The sequence below is a fragment of the Achroia grisella genome, unplaced genomic scaffold, assembly GCF_030625045.1.
Source record: "Achroia grisella isolate CSIRO2021 unplaced genomic scaffold, CSIRO_AGI_Agris_v1 utg215, whole genome shotgun sequence".
NCBI classification, from domain to species: domain Eukaryota; kingdom Metazoa; phylum Arthropoda; class Insecta; order Lepidoptera; family Pyralidae; genus Achroia; species Achroia grisella.
The window spans coordinates 1,830,162-1,850,625 of NW_026712713.1; the positions used below are offsets into that span (position 1 = coordinate 1,830,162).

General features: G+C 38.0%; 1 protein-coding gene across 1 annotated transcript; it reads right to left on the reverse strand.

Moving 5' to 3' along the window:
• Positions 1–3,656: 3,656 nt before the first annotated feature.
• Positions 3,657–20,128, reverse strand: LOC131842214 (mucin-2-like). The gene is made up of 11 exons (XM_059190748.1): positions 20,076–20,128; positions 19,306–19,357; positions 16,550–16,833; positions 15,996–16,155; positions 15,291–15,464; positions 14,251–14,429; positions 13,766–13,901; positions 10,193–12,842; positions 8,370–10,096; positions 4,613–8,285; positions 3,657–3,917 (listed from the first exon to the last, which is right to left on the reverse strand). Exons 1-11 carry the CDS (start codon positions 20,126–20,128, stop codon positions 3,697–3,699), a joined length of 9,309 nt encoding a protein of 3,102 aa, XP_059046731.1. The 3' UTR covers positions 3,657–3,696.
• Positions 20,129–20,464: the final 336 nt, after the last annotated feature.

Below are 20,464 nucleotides of genomic sequence, written 5' to 3' on the forward strand. Positions count from 1 at the left end.
TCTTTTATATAATTTTAAGAGAAACTCTAACGAATAGTGATGTAATTACAATACTATTCAAAGTTTTCGATTATGTAAAAAAAAACCATTAAAACAAAATTTTAGTTCTTTTTAATGCTTATTGAAAAAATAAGTACAAAAAGAACAAAACGCTGCCTAATAGTTTAAATCTATCTTTTCAGTTAAAGGTTACAATTGAATTTAAAACCTTCAATTTATTAAATTGGTAAAAGCATATTTTCTAATATGAAGAATTATGAGTTGACGATGTTATGCAGACATTATTTGTAACCACTTTTAGTAATTGGGACCTGAAGTCACTTCTTTGATATGTTAATTTAATTAATAGATTTGTTAAATTACGAGTACATTTCATAATTTATTATCTTTGCACTCTATAGAGAGATTGTAGCATATCTACAGGTTACATAATAATAGAAGTTTTAAGAGATTGTCTTATTATATTTTTCAATGTACTAGTATCGATTGCTGAAAACTTTTTATATATTCCACACAACGTACCTAAGATCATACAGGTGATGCTGACACAAATCAAATAACAGTGCCCCAATCATGTAACGATGTTGTTATTAATAATTCTCAATTGAAATTGATTGGTTAAATATTTTCTAAGAACAATTTGACAGTTGCAGATGCGAGCTAAGTTATACGATTGCAACACTAATTGCAGCTGTTAAATAGATTGTTAGCCTCAGCCCAGTACGTACATAGGTTAAATTTATAATTATAAAATTCACATAGGAACCCAAAATATACAGTTTTGGCCTTAATGAAGCCATAGGAAATAGTTTAGAAGAATAATAAAATACAACTGCAAAAGGAAATATTAATATCTTGTCAATTAAGAACGAATATTTGATGGTATTGTAGAGGTACGTATAAACACATCAAATTTTAAATTCTTGTATTAATTAAAACTCGTTCCATACCTCTTTTATTTGTTTTATTTATGATCCAGTATACATACGTAATATGTGTAGGTAATACCACAGATAACTTTTGCCCGCGGCTTCGCTCGCGTTAAATTATCCCCTTAGGGGTGGAATTTATCAAAATCCTTTCTTAGCCTACGTCATAGTAGATTTATGCAAGCAAAGTTTAAGCCCGATCGGTTTAAAATTGACAAAGTTTCATACAAACTTTCATCCCCTATTTTATCCTTTACATGTAAACATGTACCTGCATGGCAAATTTCAGCCCGATCCGTCCAGTGGTTTGGGCTGTGCGTTGATAGATCACTATGTCAGTCACCTTTGAGTTATATATATATATATATCTGCCTAATTACGGACATATTGAATGAGTATATTTGAATTACTTTTTTTTTCGGACTACTCTAATGCTGTTGGCCGCAACTAGCCTTTACAGCTTCACTGGACGATAGGGGGCAAGTGCAGATGGCACTTCAAACCCGCGGAAGGACTTATGGAGCGGCTGAAGGCCAAGTCTCGCTTGACAGATACGACTTTAGTCGGAGGGCACCGCTAGGGGTTCGAACTTCGGCTCAGGCTGTCGTAATTTGGTTGTATGCGTTTCCCGCGTGAATAGGACGGGGCATCGATCTTGAGGGGCGACCGAGGGCAACGGTGTGGTGCGCCCGGGCGCGCGTAGTTGCCCGGTTGATTGCGCGGTATGGTAAGTTTGGGGTCGCCATCTTCGCCGGCGAGGACGGTGTCATGTATGTGTCATTGTGTGGTCGGGAGGACCCGTAGGGAAGTTAACTGCCGTTATGGGGTCGTCGGGATAAAATTACTGTTGAAATGTTTTGGAGAATGTTTACTAACGTATAACTGTCTTTATTGCTTTAAAAGCTTACTATAATTTAAAAAAAAAAAATATTCAATATGAAGAATTCGTTAACGATAATAATGTTTTTATAGAAAAACTTTAAATCTATAGCACTGACAATATTATCTGATTACATTAATAATGAGTGCGTAGCGACTTCTATGTTGATTATCGCATGCCTCTTACTTGTTATACTGTAATTATTTATATAAAAAAAAATCTATTAAAAAGAGCAACACACAAGTTTCTTGCTCATTCTTCTTGTGATGAATCTGCATTCCGAATGAGTGGTAGAATCAACATATGACTATTCAAAAGTGCTTGTAATGAGTTTATTTGAATAAAGATTATTTCTATTTCTATTTCTATTTCTATTGAGTCATTCGAAAATAATAATAATCATTACATAGTATAAAACAAAGTCGCTATCGCTGTCTGTCCGTCCCTATGTATGCTTAAATCTTTAAAACTACGCAACGGATTTTGAAGCGGTTTTTTTAATAGATGGAGGGATTCAAGAGAAAGGTTTATATATATAATACATGTGCACCCATGCGAAACCGGGGCGAGTAGCTAGTATTGTATAATATAATAATAATATGAAACTGATGTACTTATGACAAACAGTAACAGCAATTTTATACGAATTGTTTTGGAAATAGGTACACTTTCTAAAATCACCACCTTGGGTATCTCAGTTTTATCTATTTCATGTTTATTATCCTATGGTTGGTTGAAGGTAATAAGGGAGTGAAATTACATACTACAATCATGACATCTTAGTCCTCGGGAATGACAACGCACGACTGATGTCTGTCGTGCTGTTTATAGCGAAGGTTACTAGTTACCATATTTGTTTTGCCATGAGCACTGGTCTGCTCTAATCACTATGACTGATTTCCTCTTATTAATTGTTTAACCAGTTGGTTATATATTCAATATTTTTTCTATTTGAGTATTTAATTGAATTAGTGCTAATTGGTGGTTTGTATTCACACACTTAAACTTAAAAATGTAAAGTAATAATAAAATTATTTTTTAGAAGAGCAACACGCAAGTTTCTTGCTCGTTCTTCTTGTGATGAGACAGCTTTACGAATGAACGGTAGATTAAAAAAATATAATGACTATTCAAAAGTGCTTCAATGTAAGTTTATTTGAATAAATTATTTTCTATTCTATTATTCTATTCTATTCCTCATCATTATAAGGGTCATTATGGAAGAATAAAACACACATATTATATTACATTCATAGAATGTTTTACTTAGATTGACTTAAAAAGCAATCTTACAACTAAACAAAATTCAAATTATGATTTAGAATACATTTTATGTTGTAAATTGACAAAGAGCGCTGTACTTATAAGTTCGCTCTCATTTCTACAACACAAAATGTATATTCAACATAAACACAATCAAATAAAGAACATATTTCTATACATTGAATGGCCACATAGACATACTGACGAACATATATTTACAAATATTTATATCACAATGCAGTTGATTAATTATAAACAGCATATCTCTTATGTACATATATCTTTCGGAAGATACAAATATATTATGTTTGTATTTTGACTAGGGAATGCAAATATACAATACAAATTCCAAGGCTGTTCAACTGTTTATATTTATGGCACTATTTTATATATATAAAATAGGCATAGCTTAAAGATTTATTTATTTATTTAAAAGCTAAAAGGCAGTGATAGTTTATATAGAATAATTATTACTAAAATGAAATATAATTCTTACAAGGCAGCATCATCAATATTCATTGTTAAATATTTGTTACTTAGCAATTCTATAGAACTGAAAAGTAATTTAAAGTTATAATATCACAATATTATCGTTAAATCGTTAAAATTATGCACCTACATTGATCAACAAAGACTTTGAACGCTATTGTTTGCCGTTGTAATAGATCTTTTGTATCTTCTTTTCATGTGAACGGCTATCGCTACAGATAACACCAAAATGGCAGCACCCACAGATAATAGTAAAAGTGCTGACCCACCAACAGAAGGGGCAATAGTTTCGCTCACTTGGGTCACGTCTCTTATGTTCCTAGATCGAGGTTTCGTTCTAGAAAATTCGAAGTTATCTGAAATAAAATATTAGAAATGTAATGTTTTATATTATATAAGATAGCACTGTCGCGCATTATTTATCCACCTTTTTTATTATTTTACTGCATTCAATACCTTCATAAAAGGTAATCAAATATTTTGTATATAAAGTATCCGAAATTAGGGAGATGCTGTCAATTAATGCGGTGGTTTTCGAATGTATTAAGGATTTGCAAGGACTTAAAAAATTATGTTACTTTTATTTGGCTTTACCTTCTATATATAACAATATTCATAATATGAATTACAATTAAACTGTAATTAATTTTAACGTTTACTGAATATCATATAGATACAGAAAATGCTTCATCATCATCATCATCATCGCAGCCCGGAAGACGTCCACTGCTGGACATAGGCCAGACACAGAAAATGCTTAGGTAATACAAATAGGTATGGAAATAAATGTATATTTTGCGCTGACCAGCCGGATGCCATTCGATATATTGTAGAAATAAAAATAAATAAATTCGACAATCTATATTGATATTACAAATCCGGAAGTTGGTCTGTCTGCCCGTTGTTACTTTTTCACGACTAAACGGCTGAACGGATCTTAATGAAATTTGGTAGGAAGATATCACGAGCACATAGATTATATTTTATTTCAAAAGCAGACGAAGTCGCGGGTAGTAGCTATTATTTTATAAATATATTTATTGTATCTTACCAATTTCTGATTGCGATTCATCATAGTAATCAATATTTTTAGAAGCCAATCTCCCAACTCTTGGCGATTTTACTTCATTCTCTGCTGGGAATGGAGGTAGGTACGTGGATGGAGGATTAGTACTACTAGGTCTGAAAGGTTGAGGACATTTAGGGTCTTTAGAACCTGGGTAGCATGAACTAGGAGTGGAAGTAGGAGATTTTGGGCATCTAGGATCTGGTGAGCCTGGATAGCAATTAGGTCTAAATGTTGGTTGGGTAGGAGATACAGTTGTAGGTCTTACTGGTTGTGGACATTTTGGATCTTGGGATCCGGGGTAGCATATGGGTTTGGGTGGATTTGTTTTAGGACACCTAGGATCTGTAGACCCAGGATAGCATTGTGACTGTGGTGTTGTAGGTGGTTTAACTGTAGATTGTAAGGTTGTTGGGGTTTTTGGACAACGTGGATCTGTGGAACCTGGGAAACAGTTTTGAACTGTTGAAGGATATATCGGAGGTCTAGTAGTAGGAGATGACTGAGGACAATTAGGATCACGTGATCCTGGATAACATATTGGCTTAGTAGTTGTAGGTCTTGTACACCTAATATCGGTACTTCCAGGGTAGCATTGAGGTTGTATGGACGTCGTTGGACCCAATGTAGTTGGTTTCGAGCAACGTGGATCTGTACTGCCCGGGTAGCAATTAGGTTGTGAAGTAGTTTCAGCACACCTGGGATCTGTAGAACCTAGATAGCATGTAGGTCGTGAAGGTGATGGTGGAAGATAAGTAGGTGGTATTAAGGTAGAAGGTCGTGGTGGCTGTGGGCAATTGGGGTCTGGTGATCCAGGATAACATACAGGTTTTTGAGTAGTAGGTTGTGGACATCTAGGATCTGTGCTGCCAGGATAGCAGTTCGGACGCAATGAAGTGGTAGTTTGAGGACATCTCGAGTCTGTGCTGCCAGGGTAACAGTTGGGACGAGAAGTAGTTGTTGGTTGAGGGCATCTTGGGTCTGTACTGCCAGGATAGCAGTTGGGACGCGATGTAGTCGTTGGTTGAGGACATCTTGGATCTGCACTGCCAGGATAACAGTTAGGTCGTTGTGTGGTAGTTGGTTGAGGACATCTTGGATCTGGACTGCCAGGATAGCAGTTGGGACGAGATGTAGTAGTAGGTTGAGGACATCTTGAATCTGTGCTGCCAGGGTAACAGTTGGGGCGAGAAGTAGATGTTGGTTGAGGACATCTTGGGTCTGTACTACCAGGATAGCAGTTGGGACGAGATGCAGTCGTTGATTGAGGGCATCTTGGATCTGTACTGCCAGGATAGCAGTTAGGACGTGGTGTAGTTGTTGGTTTAGGGCATCTTGGATCAGTGCTGCCAGGATAGCAGTTGGGACGAGATGTACTGGTAGCTTGAGGACATTTTGAATCTGTGCTGCCAGGGTAACAGTTGGGGCGAGAAGTAGATGTTGGTTCAGGACATCTTGGATCCTTACTGCCTGGGTAACAGTTGGGACGCAAGGTTGGTTGAGAAGTAGATGGTGGTAAATAGGTAGGAGGAGTCAATGTAGTAGGACGGGATGGTTGTGGACAAGTGGGATCTGGTGAGCCAGGATAACATACAGGTCTTTGAGTAGTAGGTTGTGGACACCTAGGATCTGTGCTGCCAGGATAGCAATTGAGACGAGATACAGTCGTTGATTGAGGACATCTTGGATCTGTACTGCCAGGATAGCAGTTGGGACGAGATGTAGTGGTAGGTTGAGGACATCTTGAATCTGTGCTACCAGGGTAACAGTTGGGGCGAGATGTAGTTGTTGGTTGAGGGCATCTTGGGTCTGTACTGCCAGGATAGCAGTTGGGACGAGATGCAGTCGTTGGTTGAGGACATCTTGGATCTTTACTGCCAGGATAGCAGTTAGGACGTTGTGTGGTAGTTGGTTGAGGACATCTTGAATCTGTGCTGCCAGGGTAACAGTTGGGGCGAGAAGTAGTTGTTGGTTTAGGACATCTTGGGTCCGTACTGCCTGGATAACAGTTAGGACGCAAGGTTGGTTGAGAAGTAGATGGTGGTAAATAGGTAGGAGGAGTCAATGTGGTAGGACGAGATGGTTGTGGACAATTAGGATCTGGCGAACCGGGATAACATACTGGTTTTTGAGTAGTTGGTTTTGGGCAACTAGGGTTTGTACTACCAGGATAGCAGTTGGGACGAGATGCAGTCGTTGTTTGAGGACATCTCAGATCTGTACTACCAGGATAGCATTTGAGACTAGATGTAGTTGTTGTTTGAGGACATCTTGGGTCTATACTGCCTGGATAACAGTTGGGACGAGAGGTAGTCGTTGGTTGAGGACATACTGGGTCTTTACTGCCAGGATAGCATTTGGGACGAGATGTAGTTGTTGTTTGAGGGCATCTAGGGTCCGTACTGCCAGGATAGCAGTTAGGACGAGGCGTAGTTGTTGGTTGAGGGCATCTTGGATCTGTACTGCCAGGATAACAGTTAGGACGAGATGCAGTCGTTGGTTGAGGACATCTTGGATCTGTACTGCCAGGATAGCAGTTAGGACGTTGTGTGGTAGATGATTGAGGACATCTTGTATCTGTACTGCCAGGATAGCAGTTGGGACGAGTTGTAGGGGTAGGTTGAGGACATTTCGGATCTGTACTACCAGGATAACAGTTGGGACGCACGTGTGGTCGAGACGTAGATGGTGGCAAATAAGTTGGAGGGGTCAATGTGGTAGGACGAGAAGGTTGTGGGCAACTGGGATCTGGTGAACCGGGATAGCATACTGGTTTTTGAGTAGTAGGTTTTGGGCACCTAGGGTCTATGCTACCAGGATAGCAGTTGGGACGAGATGTAGTGGTAGGTTGAGGACATCTTGAATCTGTGCTGCCAGGGTAACAGTTTGGTCGAAGTGTAGTTGTTGGTTGAGGACACCTTGGATCAGAGCTACCAGGATAGCAGTTGGGTCGAGATGTAGTGGTAGGTTGAGGACATCTTGGATCTGTACTGCCAGGATAGCAGTTGGGACGAGATGTAGTTGTTGGTTGAGGGCATCTTGAATCTGTGCTGCCAGGGTAACAGTTTGGTCGAAGTGTAGTTGTTGGTTGAGGACACCTTGGATCAGAGCTACCAGGATAGCAGGTGGGACGAGAGGTAGTTGTTGGTCGAGGACATCTTGGATCTGTACTGCCAGGATAGCAGTTGGGACGAGAGGTAGTTGTTGGTTGAGGGCATCTTGAATCTGTGCTGCCAGGGTAACAGTTTGGCCGAGGTGTAGTTGATGGTTGAGGACACCTTGGATCAGTGCTACCAGGGTAACAGTTGGGACGAGATGCAGTTGTTGGTTGAGGACATCTTGGATCTGTACTGCCAGGATAGCAGTTGGGACGAGATGTAGTTGTTGGTTGAGGGCATCTTGCATCTGTGCTGCCAGGGTAACAGTTTGGCCGAGGTGTAGTTGATGGTTTAGGACACCTTGGATCAGTGCTGCCAGGATAGCAATTGGGACGAGATGTAGTGGTAGGTTGAGGACATTTTGAATCTGTGCTGCCAGGGTAGCACTTAGGGCGAGAAGTAGTTGTTGGATTAGAACATCTTGAATCCGTACTGCCTGGATAACAGTTGGGACGCAAGGTTGGTTGAGAAGTAGATGGTGGTAAATAGGTAGGGGGAGTCAATGTGGTAGGACGGGATGGTTGTGGACAAGTGGGATCTGGTGAGCCAGGATAACATATAGGTTTTTGGGAGGTAGGTTGTGGACACCTAGGATCTGTGCTGCCAGGATAGCAATTAGAACGAGTTGTAGTCGTTGTTTGTGGGCATCTTGAGTCTGTACTGCCAGGATAACACTTAGGACGGGGTGTAGTAGTTGGTTTAGGGCACCTTGGATCAGTGCTGCCAGGGTAGCAATTGGGACGAGAGGTAGTCGTTGGTTTAGGGCATCTTGAGTCTGTACTGCCAGGATAGCAGTTAGGACGTTGTGTAGTTGTTGGTTGGGGACATCTTGGATCTGTACTGCCAGGATAACAGTTGGGGCGAGCTGGGGTTGTTGTTTGAGGACATCTAGGGTCTGTACTACCCGGATGGCAGTTTGGCAGAGCTGTAGTTGTTGGTTTAGGGCACCTTGGATCAGTGCTGCCAGGGTAACAATTGGGACGAGAGCTAGTCGTTGGTTTAGGGCATCTTGGGTCTGTACTACCAGGATAGCAGGTAGGACGTGGTGTAGTTGTTGGTTGGGGACATCTTGGATCTGTACTGCCAGGATAACAGTTGGGACGAGCGGGGGTTGTTGTTTGAGGACATCTTGGATCTGTACTGCCAGGATAACAGTTGGGGCGAGCGGGGGTTGTTGTTTGAGGACACCTCGGATCGGTGCTGCCAAGGAAACAATTGGGTCTAGCTGTAGTTGTTGGTTTAGGGCATCTTGGATCAGTGCTGCCAGGATAGCAGTTGGGACGAGAGGTAGTCGTTGGTTGAGAGCATCTTGGGTCAGTACTACCAGGATAGCAGGTAGGACGTGGTGTAGTTATTGGTTGGGGACATCTTGGATCTGTACTACCAGAATAACAGTTGGGACGCGGTGTAGTTGTTGGTTGAGAACAACGAGAGTCGGTGGAACCTGCATAACACTTTGGTCTAGATGTAGATGGTGGCAAATACGTGGGAGGTGTCAATGTGGTAGGACGAGAAGGTTGTGGGCAACTAGGATCTGGTGAACCGGGATAACATACTGGTTTTTGAGTAGTAGGTTTAGGGCATCTTGGATCAGTGCTGCCAGGATAGCAGTTGGGACGAGAGGTAGTCGTTGGTTGAGGGCATCTCGTATCTGTACTACCAGGATAGCACTTGGGACGAGGTGTAGTTGTTATTTGAGGACATCTTGAGTCTGTACTGCCAGGATAACAGTTGGGACGAACTGAGGTTGTTGTTTGAGGACACCTTGGATCGGTACTACCTGGATAACAATTAGGCCGAATTGTAGTTGTTGGTTGAGGACATCTTTGATCAGTACTGCCGGGATAGCAGTTGGGGCGAGAGGTAGTCGTTGGTTGAAGGCATCTTGGATCTGTACTACCAGGATAGCAGTTGGGACGAGGAGTAGTTGTTGGTTGAGGACACCTTGGATCGGTACTACCCGGATAACAGTTAGGCTTAGCTGTAGTTGTTGGTTGAGGACATCTTGGATCTGTACTGCCAGGGTAGCAGTTGGGACGAGAGGTAGTTGTTGGTTGAGGGCATCTTGAATCTGTGCTGCCAGGGTAACAGTTTGGCCGAGGTGTAGTTGATGGTTGAGGACACCTTGGATCAGTGCTACCAGGATAGCAGTTGGGACGAGAGGTAGTTGTTGGTTGAGGGCATCTTGAATCTGTGCTGCCAGGGTAACAGTTTGGCCGAGGTGTAGTTGATGGTTGAGGACACCTTGGATCAGTGCTACCAGGATAGCAGTTGGGACGAGAGGTAGTCGTTGGTTGAGGGCATCTTGGGTCTGTACTGCCAGGATAGCAAATCGGACGAGCTGAGGTTGTTGTTTGAGGACACCTCGGATCGGTGCTGCCAGGGTAACAGTTGGGACGAGGTTTACTTGTTGGTTGAGGGCATCTTGGATCTGTGTTACCTGAGTAACAATTAGGGCGTACAGTTGTAGGCGATAATGTTGGTGGCGGTAGATAAGTAGGTGGTGTTAATGTAGTTGGTCGAGACGGTTGTGGGCATTGAGGATTAGGTGAACCAGGGTAGCATACTGTTTTTTGTGTAGTTGACTGAGGGCATCTAGAGTCTGTACTACCAGGATAGCAATTGGGACGAGATGTAGTGGTAGGTTGAGGACATCTTGAATCTGTGCTGCCAGGGTAACAGTTTGGTCGAGGTGTAGTTGTTGGTTGAGGACATCGTGAGTCTGTACTACCAGGATAGCAGTTGGGACGAGATGTAGTTGTTGGTTGAGGGCATCTTGGATCTGTGCTGCCAGGGTAACAGTTTGGTCGAGGTGTAGTTGTTGGTTGAGGACATCGTGGGTCTGTACTACCAGGATAGCAGGTAGGACGAGGAGTAGTTGTTGGTTGAGGACACCTTGGATCGGTACTACCCGGATAACAGTTAGGCCGAGCTGTAGTTGTTGGTTGAGGACATCGTGGGTCTGTACTACCAGGATAGCAATTGGGACGAGATACTGTCGTTGGTTGAGGACACCTTCGATCTGTACTGCCAGGATAGCAATCGGGACGAGATGTAGTGGTAGGTTGAGGACATCTTGGATCTGTGCTGCCAGGGTAACAGTTAGGGCGAGAAGTAGTTGTTGGTTGAGGGCATCTAGGGTCTGTACTGCCAGGATAGCAATTGGGACGAGATGCAGTGGTTGGTTGAGGACATCTTGCATCTGTACTACCAGGATAGCAGTTAGGACGTTGTGTGGTAGTTGGTTGAGGACATCTTGGATCTGTACTACTAGGATAGCAGTTAGGACGAGGAGTAGTTGTTGGTTGAGGACACCTTGGATCGGTACTGCCTGGATAACAGTTAGGCCGAGCTGAGGTTGTTGTTTGAGGACATCTCGGGTCGGTGCTGCCGGGGTAACAATTGGGTCGAGGTACAGTTGATGGTTGAGGGCATCTTGGGTCTGTACTGCCAGAGTAACAGTTAGGGCGCGGTGTAATTGTTGGTTGAGGACATCTTAGATCTGTACTACCAGGATAACAGTTAGGACGTAGCGTTGTTTGTTGATTACAAGTAGCATCTGTAGATCCTGGATAACACTTGGCGTTTGTAGTTGATGGCGGAAGATAGGTAGGTGGAGTGAGTGTGGTGGGTCTGGATGGTTGTGGACAATTTGGATTTGGAGATCCTGGATAACAAACTGGTTTAGATGTTGTTGTTGTAATTTTGGGACATCGTGGATCTAAACTGCCTGAATAGCAGTTTGGTCGTAGAGTCGTGGGCTGTGGGCAGTTGCTATCTTTACTGCCAGGGATACACCCAGTTAATGTTACGGTTGATGGAGATGATTGTGGTGTAGTTGAAGGTAAATAAGTAGGCACATTTATTGTGGTTGATTGTGTTGGTCGAGAACAGCGGGGATCGTTAGAGCCAGGGTAACATACAGGCTTAGGTGATGTTAACGCATAACATATTGGATCTGAACTACCTGGGTAGCAGTTAGGCTGTGAAGCAGTGGTTGGTTTCGGACATCTTGGATCTTTGGAACCAGGATAACAATTAAGTTTAGGATCAGGAGACGGTCTAAAACAGCGAGGATCTGTATTTCCTGGGTAACAGTTAAGAGATGCTGGGGTTGTAGGTTTAGGACATCGTGGATCCTTACTTTCAGGATAACAATTCGGAAGTGATGGTAATGTTGGGGAAGGCGGTGTGGGCTTAGTAATTTTGGGACATCTGGAGTCAGTTGAACCTGGGAAACATTTAAATTCAGTAGTAGACGGTGGCAAGTAAGTTGGGGGACTCTGCGTTGATGGTTGTATTTGGGGACAGCTAGGGTTTGGTGAGCCTGGATAACAAATAGGTTTTGAAGTTGAAGATTGTTGGCAGCGAATGTCTGTATTTCCTGGAAAGCAATTAGGGGCTGCGGGAGTTGATGATGTAATAGATTTAGGACAACTTGGATCGTTAGAACCTGGGAAACAGGGACTTTTCGTTGGTTGTGTTGATGTAGAACATCGTGAATCTGATGAACCTGGATAACAGTTAGGCTGAACTGTGGAGGGACTGGGACACCGTGGGTCTGTGCTGCCAGGATAACAGTTAGGTTGGGAAAGTGTAGTTGGCCTTGGACATCTTGGATCTGTACTACCAGGATAGCAATCAGATTGAGGTGTAGTTGGCCTTGGGCATCTTGGGTCTGTGTTGCCGGGATAACAGTTAGGTTGAGAAGGTGTTGTTGGCTTTGGACATCTTGGGTCAGAGTTTCCAGGATAACAATTAGGCTGAGAAGGTGTAGTAGGCCTCGGACATCTTGGGTCTGTACTGCCAGGATAACAATTAAGCTGAGGTGTTGTTGGTTTTGGACATCTTGGATCTGTGTTACCAGGATAACAATTAGGGCGCTCAGTTGACGGTAGTCCAGGGCAACGTGGATCTGTTGATCCGGGGTAACACTTAGGCTGTTGTTGACATCTAGAATCTTTAGAACCAGGATAACATTGCTGTTGCGGTCTGATTGTTGTGCTGATTTCACTAGTAATTCCTTGGCAGTTGGCGTCACAATTATTTGTACACAACTGAAATGAATCGTATAAAGATTATTTTTAAAGAAATTCATAATATTAACAAGAAAATGTTATGTAGGTTAATACTTTGTCTTATTAGATTTTAATATAATAATGATAATAAATCTGGGTAAATAAATTTGAAGGACTAAATTGTATATAAATAAATAACCAAAAGATTAAAACACTCTATTAGTCCGAAATATAGTGGTAGATTAAATAAATTTAGCGATTTGTGGATAAGTCTTGAGTTTACATTTAATTTAACAATAAGCAGACTAAAAATATTACTTTATCAAAAGTGATATTTTTATTAGTTATGCTAACTGATAACATTTACATTACATTACAAGAAAAAATATTAAATGACAGAGCTTTCTAATTAAATAATTTATATTCACGTAGGTCCATTACAGACACTCTAGAAAAGTAAAATCTTCCATGTTTTAGTTTGAGCCAATAATATTATGAAAAATAAATTAATTAATAATAGCCAAAATAAATTAATCAGCAGTCATAACTCAATAATTCTTAAATGAGTGTCCCACAGATGGTCTGCTCTTAACCATACGACTGATTTAATCTTATTGTATATTTATATTTGACCCTTTGATCTTATTGTATATTTTAAAAAATTAGTGCTGGTTGGTAGTTTGTATTCACACGTTTCGACTTGTAAATGTAAACTTACAGGGATTATTTAAAAGAGTAACACACAAGTTTCTTGCTCGTTCTTTTTGTGATGAGACAGCTTTCCGAACGAGTGGTCGATAAAAAACAAATTGTTATGACCATTCAAAAGTGCTTAAATTAAGTTTATTTGAATAAATGATTTTCTATTCTATAGCTAGCGATTGACTGATACATTTTAAAAATATGGCGAAGTTACCAAATTTGGAGTAAAGTTTATATAAGTATAGTTTATTTTAACTTACCTCGACATTGCAAGTGAGATACACCTGATCCGTTTCTGGGAATCTGAAAGCACTGACTTTGCTATAAGCAATTAACGTGGCGCCGCTGTCGCCTGTGTTAGTCGACTTTTGCCATAGGTCAACAAGTTTTCTTTTTCTGTAAACAAATTTAATAGTAATGCCTAAAATGAAAATCTTCGAAAATATTTTTTCTACGAAACATTCAGCAGTGCACCTCCACCTAAATGATTTAATTTTGATAGCTTAAAATAGCAACAAAGCTGACGACAATACGACACAGAACTGAACCACGAACATTATGTTGTACCGTGATACCGCGTTGTTCCGGAAATCAAGATATACACCTAAATAATAATATCCTTTAAATACGGTTTACAAAGCAGACTGCTTGGCGGCTAAGATAAGTGAGACCGACTTTTCTTCTTTATGCTTATGAACACATCTCATAATGCAGATAATCATATAATTAGCTATTCGTTACTTACTTAGGACATCCTTCCTTGTCTGTCAGTTGTATTTTGTTTGTTTTAGGTCCATCGTAATTTTCGCTATCGTATGCCCAACAGTCGTGTATCTTCAGGTTAAACTGGTTTCTGATATCCTTTAAGTATACCAGTATAGTAAGGTATTCACCAATCTTGATCGAATCTTTAAGAGGAGTAGTCTGAAATAATGTTGTAATTACCAAGTTTTAATAAATTATATATATTATTTAATTGAATAGTTTTTTTTTATTTGATATTTTACACATAGAACCCAAAGCAATAGTTATAATTTTGACGGCCTCGGCGGTCTAGCTCATCGCTTTACTTTTTATGGTCGTGTTTTCTATATATATTACTAGCTACTCGCCCCGGCTTCGCACGGGTTTACATGTATTATATATATGTATAAACCTTCCTCTTGAATCACTCCATCTATTAAATTAAACCGCTTTAAAATCCACTGCGCAGTTTTAAAGATTTAAGCATACATAGGGATGGACAGAGAGCGACAGTGACTTTATTTTATACTATGTAATGATGTATGCATTTACAAACACTTGTACTTACACACACTGTTTTATGTATTTCTATTAGTCGTCTACTACCCATAACATATTCTCTGTTTAGGTTGTCTAGGAATATTATTATTATTTACGTTTTTACGTCTAAACTGCTGAATTAAATATAATGAAAGATATAAAAATCTAAGTATTGCATTGATTTGTAATAGCAGGCAATTTGTCTATGACTACACCATCCACGTAAGAGACACCTCCGAATCAATGACGATTTGTTGTCCCTATTCTAGTCTAGGATCAGATAGGGCTAAATCTATATATGGGCGTTTTTGCGAGATTCGTGCAGTTTTCACTATTGGTATGTAATATTATCTTACCTGTGCTATTGTTAAGGATTTCTAAAATCTAGATTTTACTTTATTCCAATAAGTATTAACGGTATAAATGTTAAACAATTAAAACGAGTATGAAGATTTTTGGAGTAAATTACAAAGGCGGTCCTTATTAATTTCAAATGCTTACATTTGGGAACACTCCTTTTTGTATGTCCATCCAGCATTCGACACCGCCAGCGGGGCCCTGTACTGCTACTACATCCAGCATGTCCACCATGAAAGGCTTTAGTTTAAGTGTATGCGTTTCTTCTTGTTTCCCAATGCCTGCTGACACTTCTAAAGACGTGCTTGCACACGATACCTGAATAAGAAAACAATTAATATTTAATAACTGTTAATCGTCTCTTATATACATGAACAGTACTATAGAGATCACGTTATCGTATATATTTCATCCTTCTATTGAAACACAGTTTACAATACAAGTTATTTAGTGACTGTAGTAGGTGAGACTAAAGTACCCACCACGCTTTTCTACATAGACTATAAACATAGGTAAGTACCTCGTTAGTGGACGGAGCACGAGGTAACCATAACCTATATCACTATATCACAAATCATGTATATTATGAGTATGATAGCTCCTGAAGCATTCATATCCTTCACGACTAAGTAGTCGTAACGTAACGTAACGTAAGTACGTTCCCTATCAAAACTGGATTACTGCTCGAAAAATAAACGTAGTTGACTTTGTACAAACAGTTTCTTCATTTCCATGTCCAATAAAATTGTTCTAGTCCAAACCCGTTTAAGTTAACTGAAGAATCTATCCGGTATAAGGTATGACAATTACGTTAATTTCAAAAATAGTATTCTTAAAAAAATCTGTTACCTTCCTAGCGAAGTCTAATGGTCCTTGGACGAAGTCATCAGCTTGGAAAACTAAGATGTTATCAATACTCCCGCAAGCGTTACAGAGAGGTCGAGAACCACAGCCATTTAGTGGTACTCTGAACGAGTAATGCGATTCACTACCTCCAAGGGTTACATATCTGAAATTAAAGATAAAAAAGGTATCACTCAAGAGTTTAAATAAAACAGAATATTTGTATTCAAGTAACAAAGATATATCCATATCCATATTAATACATAAAATGTACCAAACGATTTTCTTGCCAAATCTTCCCAACTAAACTAACCAAATTGAACGGTGAGGATAGTGAAAAACAAACATGTATAAGCGGCTGAAATAGGATTGATGAATACTTAATTTTTAAATTTGTATTCAAATTTTTATTACAAAATCAACTGCACACTACAATTGTGGCCATTAGTAATTAATAATTGATTAATACGGAGCTTAAACTACTTGTGAAAAATTGTGAAATTAGCACTCACGCTTTTACTTTATTTCGTGTCATAATATAATAATTAAGTACCACTTACTTGCACTTGGGGTCGTTAAGATGTCCTTTACTGTATATAATACCATCGTAAATATCAGGGAATTCGACAGTTACATCGATATAATCGGACCCACATTGCACGTTTATGTCAGGAGATAATGGAGTGTCTATGGCTCTAGAACCCCTAATAAAGTTAACCCCGGCGTCTTCGGCGCTCGTTTCATAGAATGGTGAGAGTGCATTGTCTCCGGCTAATTGGAGATTCAACTCCGCCGCTGTGAGTGTGTTGATGGCATCATCTGAAACAGCTGTAGCGAGCGACAGCTACAGCAAATATACAGTTTGAGTTGAACACACCGTCACTGTTCTATTTTATTTTATAAATTATACTAATGTTATAAATTTAAGTGTGACTATATGTTTATTATCCTTTCACAACTAAACGGCTGAGCAGATCTTAATGAATTTTGAAAAATGTTGGTTTATATCACGACGACGGAGATAGGCTCTTATGTCAAAAAATAGAGGCTGATATGTAGGATATATTTAGAAAACCCAATTTTAGCATTAAAAATGTAAAACAATAGGGTTAGTAGCGTTGAATCTGATTAAAATATATATTAAATTTATTGTACCTCGATTTACTCAGATTAGCTAAATAATTACAATTATCAACATAATATATATATTATAATATATATTACAACAATATATTCGGTAGGTTGGTATATGATATCTATTTTGTTCCAATATAAGTATTACCTTGGTTATTACTACAAAGTGCACTTTGTTTCAATATACTTAGATTTCAGTTCTAGATTTATACAGATTAAGATCTATTACTGTAAAATGTAAGCAAGACAACACTATTATCAAATTCGCATTCGCCAAGATCGGGCCAACAAAGTAATTATAATGATATCTATAATTTATTGTTCGCATAAACACAATGTAATTTTTTTCCACTCTCACGTTAAGTACTTGCAGCTAGGTTACAAACTATTGAGTGTTGTGAAAAATGTAACTATATTGTTCTTTATTAATGTTGGCTAACTTTATGTCGATGCAAATTATGATTAAACTCTTTATATAGTAGAAATGTGTGATAAATGACCTTACAGGTGATATATAATCACAAAATATAGGCTGTCGTTGCGGCAAAATAGAGATATTCCGACGTTATCAAACATCTATAAAATTATTATTTCTGATCCTTATATCTTTTCGTCACATCTTCATAGTATAGTGATTTATTAAATAATAATAAAAAAAAATACAATTTTACTTAATTAAATATTTTATATTTAAATGTATGTAAATAATGGATTATTAAGTAATTTACATATAGAATAAAAAAACTATTTGTCATTATCGCTTATTTTAGCATATTTTGTAAGGTGGTGTGACACTTGTAGCGCCCCAGCATTTAAAAGTTTATTTAAAATCATTGTATTTACTGCAATTTATGGCAGACCGATCATGTATCATAATAGGAATTTACTAGTTTTTAAACTAAAAAAACATTAGTTCAGTCTGTACCTATTAATTATATACAGCTAAGGTGTTCTATACTAAGCTTAAGTACCGTTTATATTCAAGGAAGGACCTATGCATAAAGGTATAAATTAAATTTACGTAAGCTGATGCTTTTTCTTAAATTAATCTAGCATTAAGTCATTGTACAATTTTGTTGTGTTGATCGAATGTGTATAAAAATAGATAAATGTATTACAAAATTATTAATATCTATCGTTACTCATACCAGTACCTTCAACTTTATTGAGTATATTACATCATGATTGAATGACAATGATAAACTTGAATCTTCACTGTTACGCAAATGTACATGTACATGTTAGTTGATGAGCTTGGGAGTTTCTTAGATAAGATGGAAAAATATAGTGACAAGTGAATTGGCCAAGGTCTAGGAAATTAATAGGTCTATGTGAGATGAACACAGAAAAAATATATAAAAAATTCATCATACAATAAGTACCCACTACCGCCACCGAGACAATATATAAAGAAGTTGGTAATACGTAATTACATATACTTATTGAAAATTTTAATTAATTCAGATACAGAACAATTTTCCTATTCGATTCCGTCCGTCCGATTTAGACTTTCTTTAACAAATAGTAGCTATTTATTAAAGAAAGTCTAAATCGGAACATAAAAATATTCCAGACATAAACACAAAAAAAAACAGACATTCTGAGATTTGCACATAATTGAAAAACAGTTATAACTGCAGTTTAATACTTTGTATTTTTTAATATTTAGTTTTGTATTTTCAAATTAATCGAAATTCAAAAATATAGTTGCATTTTTTAATAGAAAACATTAGTCGGTATATTAGGTTAAAAGTTAGCTACTGTATTCATGAAATTAAATAATATTTACAAAGAAGAAAATTGGAAGAAACATTTTTAAAACCATTGTTCAAATTACGCGATCTATGTTAAATTTAAAAATGTATTTTTAGAAATCAACATAGTTTCTTAGTGAAAATGTTTCACTTTGTAGTACTAGTATTTTTCATAGCCTTCAGCCTCATATTTTCTTGTATATAAACTTGTATATAACTATACAAAGGTAAAATAATAAAGCCGTTTCTATAAATATTAGTTAAGAACAAATCTACTGTAGATGTAGATCTATGTAGATTAGACGATTATATTTGGTGTATAAATGTTAGAATTTTGTTAGTAATGGTAATTATTATTATGAATTCAGCAGTAAAATATATTTTAATGTAAAGCAAACATTATGATAATCATCACGCGATTGACATACCTGCACGAGTGCAATCAATGTCGCTATGCGCATGACAGCCGCTTCATGGGGCCTGGAAGAAGAAACATATTAATTATTAATTGTCCAGAATGTCGTTTCGTTTGTTTTGGGAAAAAGAAAGATATTTTTCGAATAATATATAACCCAGACCTTTCAAGTCGTTATTTTAATAAATAACATGTCACCGAACTCATGTACTGTATTCGCAGATTTGCTTTTTTTTCTGGCTAGAACAGCAGTTTTACGTAAAGTAAAAAAGTAAAATATAACGAAATTGCACTCAATACTTATAGGGGTATCAAGCAATAACTACTGCATATAATTGATTGAACTTTATACACACATAATCATATATCAGTTCTCAAAACATAACATAACGATGATACAGTTTAAGTGTGAAATTGGGTTGGAAAATTAAATTAAATCCTCTCTAGGGAGCAATAAACAATGCTGAGACCTTACATTTACAAATGTCTTTCTAAGGATTCTGTTTAAATTACTAGAATAATAAACAAACAACCACCGTAGGCGGTAGCTGTCGTCTATATATATGAAGACCAAGAAAACTATGTGAAGCCTGTGGTAGATCCCATGCGTTTATTTGTGGTCTTTCTTATATCTTAGAACCGTAGGTTTTTTATTGTTAATATTTTTATGGTTACTGAGCAAATAGGGTTTAAAAAGGAACAACTGTATATATTTATCAATTAACTTTTTTGTATTTATTAATCATGTTAATTTCTTGTAAGTAATAGAAATAGTTTAGGTGCCTGCTATAAGCTAGCGTGCAAGATGATATCATAAGAGTGAAGTCACATGACATAGTTCATCATGGTAATTTGTAGTGATGGTTTCCAGGGCCATTGCTTGTAAAACCCCAAACAACAGAAGTTGCTTATTGATTTATTTAAAAATATTGAAATAATGTACCAAATTGTTATGTAAATCAAGAAGTAACAGATAATGGTCTTTGCCTACCGCACTAAATACTTTACTCGTTTGCGAAAATATAAAGTTTACCTAACATAACGTAATAAAGAACAGAACGTAAACTGTAGGTTTGCGTTTTTCTTAATTTTAAACTAATATATGTATACACAATTGTATAAATCAATTAGTTTAAAATTAAGAAAAACGCAATTTGTCTTCTTCAATACCT

Coding starts and splice junctions, on each gene's coding strand:
- LOC131842214 (XM_059190748.1), bottom strand. CDS start 20,128: ATGTCATGTGACTTCACTCTTATGATATCATCTTGCACGCTAGCTTAT. Junction 19,358..20,075: donor TGCACGCTAGCTTATAGCAG/GCACCTAAACTA, acceptor TTCTTCTTCCAG/GCCCCATGAAGCGGCTGTCA. Junction 10,097..10,192: donor AAGATGCCCTCAACCAACAA/GTAAACCTCGTC, acceptor CTGGCAGTACAG/ACCCAAGATGCCCTCAACCA.